At 52.9% G+C, this 5,584-nt stretch overlaps 1 protein-coding gene across 1 annotated transcript; it reads left to right on the top strand.

The window, feature by feature from the left end:
* The first annotated feature begins 476 nt into the window (after positions 1–476).
* On the top strand, positions 477–5,182 carry LOC126508374 (homeobox protein SIX1). Its single transcript, XM_050153592.1, has 2 exons — positions 477–1,286; positions 3,289–5,182. The coding sequence occupies exons 1-2, from the start codon at positions 727–729 to the stop codon at positions 3,581–3,583; spliced, it is 855 nt and encodes a 284-aa protein (XP_050009549.1). The 5' UTR covers positions 477–726; the 3' UTR covers positions 3,584–5,182.
* The last annotated feature ends 402 nt before the right edge of the window (positions 5,183–5,584 follow it).

Below are 5,584 nucleotides of genomic sequence, written 5' to 3'. Positions count from 1 at the left end.
GGGACAGGGATAGGAGTAGAGCTAAGAGGGTCTTTAGAACGTCTGCAGCCATTGATTTGTGCAGAGGTGCGCGAGGCTCCCCTTAGGTGACACCAAGAGGGAGCCCACTTGGCAAGGTCCTGACTTGCTCACCAGCCTTTCCAGTACCCTAGTTCCCTCCTCCTGACCCCACCCCACTTCCCACCTCTCCTGGTCCTTCTCCTCCCACCACTCCTTATCCCCAGTTAGGCAGCTTCGCCCTCCCCACGCTGGGCTGCTGGGCGGCGCGGCTTTGCTGCCCGGCCGGGCGGCGCGCAGGCTGGCCAGCTTCGGATAGGCGCCGCCCGCAGCCAATCAGCGTGCCGGGGACGCTGCGCGCTTTAAGGCCGCTGCGGGGAGAACAGAAACCAAGTTCTCCGGCAACAAGCAGCATCTACCCGGCGGCAGGCGGGAGCCAGAGAGAGAGAGAGAGAGAGAGAGAGAGAGAGAGAGACAGGCCCTGAAGGCTGCGGAGTGCGCCAGCCACTCGGAGTCCAGCGCGCCCCTACGTCTCCTCGTCTTCCTACGCCTCCCACTCGCAAGGTCCGACTGGTCTCTTCGCCAGGGCCAAGCCTGGGAGGGGGTTAGGAGCAGCCGCGCCCCCCTCCCTGCGGCAGCCGCTCCCCCCCCCCCCCACCTCCGCCCAGCTTTCTCAGATCCGCTCACAGCCGCGTGCGCCCGGGCCGGTGCGCCCAGGCAGGGCCAGCCATGTCGATGCTGCCGTCGTTTGGTTTTACGCAAGAGCAAGTGGCGTGCGTGTGCGAGGTTCTGCAGCAAGGCGGGAACCTGGAACGCCTGGGAAGGTTCTTGTGGTCGCTGCCCGCCTGCGACCACCTGCATAAGAACGAGAGCGTGCTCAAGGCCAAGGCGGTGGTCGCCTTCCACCGCGGCAACTTCCGCGAGCTCTACAAGATCCTGGAGAGCCACCAGTTCTCGCCCCACAACCACCCCAAACTGCAGCAGCTGTGGCTGAAAGCGCACTACGTGGAGGCCGAGAAACTTCGCGGTCGGCCGCTGGGTGCTGTGGGCAAATATCGGGTACGCCGAAAATTCCCGCTGCCGCGAACCATCTGGGATGGCGAGGAGACCAGCTACTGCTTCAAGGAGAAGTCGCGGGGCGTGTTGAGGGAGTGGTACGCGCACAACCCCTACCCCTCGCCGCGGGAGAAGCGGGAGCTGGCCGAGGCCACCGGCCTCACCACCACCCAGGTCAGCAATTGGTTTAAGAACCGGAGGCAAAGAGACCGGGCTGCCGAGGCCAAGGAAAGGTACGCGGCGTGCTAGCCCAGGCTCGGGCGACCCCGGGAAGTCTCACCCTTCGCTCCTTTTTGCCCACCCCAACCCCCGCAGGCATCATTCCGGAATCTTTACCCGCCGGCGGCGAGCAGAGGTCCGTGGGGCGGCGCCCCGGCCTCGGCGACGCGGCAGTGAAAGTTCACGAACTCTTGAGGCTGCCTGCTAGGGATTGGGCCAGATTTGCGTTGAGCATCCGCGCGTGGGTTTCTTTGGTGGGAAAGAGTGTCGAGAACAGCTGGCTCTGGGTTTGTTCTTCCTGCCTTGCTGGCTGGATGCGGCGAAGAGAGGGGTTGGCCAGGGAGTCTGTAGATCGGAGGGAAGGGGCGTATTGCTTGGTGTACGCGAGGGAAGCTGTCCGGTGCGGTTGAGGGTCTCGAACCTCCGCCCTTTCTCTCCGATCTGGTCTGAGACGTCAACTCAGCCCCCAAAGCCACCGGGCTCTTAACTCACTCTCTCCAGCTGGTGTATGGATGAGAGTTCATTCCTCACCAGTTGGACAAAGGGAGGAGTCCAGTGAAGAAATACCCTAAAAAGAGAGATCTGGGGGAGTCGCTACTGGGTGTCGTATCAGAGGCCCCTAGCCGGGAGAAGACTGCCGCCTGCCGCGCTCCCCTGTGCGTGGCCGGATTGATTTCTCTGGCCCCGCCGTCGCTGCCGCGGGAGAGAAGCTACAGTCGCTGGCTTCTCCCGCCCTGGAGCTCCCAAGCAAAGCTATATTTTGGGGGGGGGGGCGGGGGGATGAGGGGAGGTCTCTGCTCCCCCCTCCTCGCGCAGACACGGTTGCTGCTAGGCCGGGGCGGTTCGCGGCAGGGCTTCTAGCTGCTGTTCGGAGGCAATCCCGGCCGCGGGCGGCGAGTGCAGCGCAGCGCCGCCCGGAGCAGAGCTAATGGTCTGGGGACCCGGGCACAGAGCCCCGCAGGCTGCCCTTTGTTCGTTGGCATCCCCGGGGCCGAAGATCTGGCTTCCACGTTTCCTTCTGGGTGGGAAACCACAGAGCCTGCCGAATTTCCGACGAAAGGAGCTCTCCGAGAGAGACCTTGCGAGGAAGGGAGAGTGCTGATGGGCGAGCGCTCGGCTAGGGGTGGCCGCCGACGCTCGGAAGGCGGAAGCGGCGAGCAGGGACGTCCAGAAGTTGACTGGGACCGGGTGCGGGAACTGACACTCGGTTGTGCGGGGTCGAGCGACGCCCAGCCGAAGCCGGGCGGCGAAATTTTCCAGCTGAGACAGGAAGGGAGGCTATGGATTGTTGGCGAGCAGCTTGAGAGGACAGAAGAGGTAGAGAAACCGACTAGGAGCAAAGAAACAAAGATTGCACGGTTCCAGCTAGCCTTTAGTTCACAAAAAGGCGGGTCCCTGAAGCCAAGCGAGGGCCCACTCCTGGATGAAATCCGAGAGACTGGCTAAGCTCCCTGTGTTTACTCAGGGTCGCTGGGCCGCTCTGGGCACGGCTTCCCATGACCTGTCCTAGGTCTCTGAAACCCAAGTCTTCGGACAGGGGCCGGGAAACTGGTCATCCAATTGTTTCCTCAGATGGTGGCAGGCCTTTGACTTGGGTCACCGCGAGCATTTGTGCAGTGGGCAGTTTGTCTCCTGACCATTTCTTTATCTCAACAACCATTTGTCCGAGGGCTTCCAAACACAGTCACTTGGGAGCACGGGACTAGTTGATGGGTCCTTTAACATAACTGCTCGCACAAAATTGAAAGCACATTCATTTTTTTTGCTTATTTTAAATAAACACGCTCACCCGAGTTTGAGGAGTACAGAAGAAGCGGGGCTATCTCCAGGCAACAGGCTCCCCATTTCTCTAGTTGGCCTCCACCTTCCCCCAGTGACCCTTGGGGATGGGTGGGAGGCAGAGCTCCTCCATTTGGGTTGGTGACAGATTGCACAATGGCCCTTTCCTCCTTCCAGCCCCCCCTTCACCTCACACTTTTTTTTTTTAACCATATGGTGTTGTCCTCTATTTCTCAGGGAGAACACTGAAAACAATAACTCGTCCTCCAACAAGCAGAATCAACTCTCTCCTCTGGAAGGGGGCAAGCCGCTCATGTCCAGCTCAGAAGAGGAATTCTCACCTCCCCAAAGTCCAGACCAGAACTCGGTCCTTCTGCTACAGAGCAATATGGGCCACGCCAGGAGCTCAAACTATTCTCTCCCAGGCCTAACGGCCTCACAGCCCAGCCACGGCCTGCAAGCCCACCAGCATCAGCTCCAGGACTCTCTGCTGGGCCCACTCACCTCCAGTCTGGTGGACTTGGGTTCCTAAGTGGGGAGGTACTGGGGTCTTGAAGGGACGGCTGGAGAAGCAACCAACATCAACAACTAGAGACACGTGTACATAGACAGGAACAATTTTGCAGCTTGTCTCTGGGGTTCTTTGCGCATAATGGAATGATGGGCTTTCACAAATGTCTTTTTTAAAAAAATCACAACCAACAGCGATCTCAGTTGAGTATAGTCTCCCTCTTCCCTCAACTCTTAATACTCTTGTATTTCCCCTCCCACTGAAAGGTCAGGAAACAAAAGCACCTAGTCTTGGTCCTGGACAACCCAGGCATTCATTTCAGTAGCCGCCTCCTTCACCTCTTCTTCCTCCTCTTCCCTCTCCTCCTCCTCTTCTTCATCTTCTTTTAGTGAAGAAAAATTACGAATCAACTGGATTTTAATTATTTCCTTTTTATTTATTGATGGAGAAATGGTTTAGGGAAGAGGAAAAGGAAACGAAGAGAGACATGACAAAGATAATGAAAACAAAAAACAAATGAAAAAAAAAAAACCCTCCAGGCTGAGAGGAGCTGGCTGCGTTCTTAAGATGAATAGGAAAAATAAAATCATAACTGTTTTGATGGGGAAAATTAAGTTTACATTTTTCATATTTAGTGTTAAATAATTTTATGTAGATTAAAATAAAAGAACAGTATTAGTGGGGGAAAACAAGTGCCTAAATGTCTTAATGCTCTCTATGTGAGGTGGCTAGAAATAGAAGTGGCATTAGTAATACAACTATTTTTGTCAAATTTAGTGGGGTTTTTTTTTGGTGATTGTTTTCTTTCTTTTTCTTTTGCTTATGACAAACTCTAACAGTGTACCAACAAGGGAGGGGAAGCCACTTTCCTAAACGTCCTCACTCCTACCCTCAGGACTTTCCTACCCACCGGCTGCCTCGGCTGAGAGGACAGTCTCTTCCTACTTTCTTCTTGCACAAGGGTGCCAACAAACCTGGCACCCTGGGATTTGTTACTAAAACAGCAAGTGTTTCTAGGCTTCTTTTCTATTGTACCCAAACCAGTCTAAATTAAAACTCAGTAGACCACCAGGAGTTTGATTCTGTTTCTGATAAAGGTGAGTCCTGCATTGCTGTCAGTGGGCCTATTTAGAAACAAGTCTGCTTGCTTACTTAGGAATAGTTAGGAATTACAGGTTATTTTTGAAGCCTGTTACCGGAAACCAAGAAAATAGGTTAATGATATGACAAAAGAGAAGACATTTAGCCTTGGGTATTTATTTATTTTTTATTATTTAGTAATGCAGTTTTGTTTACCGCTGTTTCTTCTCCACAGCATTCATGTTAACTCGGCTCTTCTGTGTTAACAGCCTACGAAAAGACTGTGAAAGCAAAAGTAATTTATCTGCTTTTTTTTTTTTTAAAAAAAAAAGGGAACTCGAACACGGATTTAAAATTACAAATTGATCTGTACAAATAAAAAGCAGGCCATCGGGAGCTCTTTTCTCAGATAGTGTCCAGAAAAACCCCAGTGATCATGAAGCCTCCATGTTCTTTTTTGCCTGGGGCAAAATGATGTATCTTCTGTATTTAGCTTTTAAGATTAGTGAAACAAATGGCATTATTTATTAAAATTCTACTCAGGATAACAGGATTGGCTTGCTTGTGCTTTGTAAAATATTGTTCCCCAGGGAGAGTCTATTTATTTTCTGACATGACAGTTTCGTAATTTTGATTTTTCCTCATCTATAAATGTCAACATTAATATATTTCTTTCTTACCTTTCCCTGTAGTTCTTGACCTGAATGGAATGAGGTGTGGATGTGTGTGAGATCAAGGCCGCCCTATCATGAGTTTTCTTTTTCTTTTTCTTTTTAACTGTCGAATTGTTTGCGTTTAAAAGAGAAATGGTCACTGCTTTTAAATATAGTCACTTTTACTTATAATGCCATTTCCCCTTGGTGATGGACAGATGTGCACACAGCCGCTCAGAGACCATCATTTGGGCTTGGAGCTCCGGGTCCCAATCTCCCTTGTTAGTGT

This window comes from Alexandromys fortis, unplaced genomic scaffold, assembly GCF_014885135.2.
Source record: "Alexandromys fortis isolate MF-2015 unplaced genomic scaffold, M_Fortis_MF-2015_v1.1 scaffold_82, whole genome shotgun sequence".
NCBI classification, from domain to species: domain Eukaryota; kingdom Metazoa; phylum Chordata; class Mammalia; order Rodentia; family Cricetidae; genus Alexandromys; species Alexandromys fortis.
The sequence above is the reverse complement of the archived record's forward strand: the minus strand, read 5'-3'. Positions and strand labels throughout refer to the sequence as shown.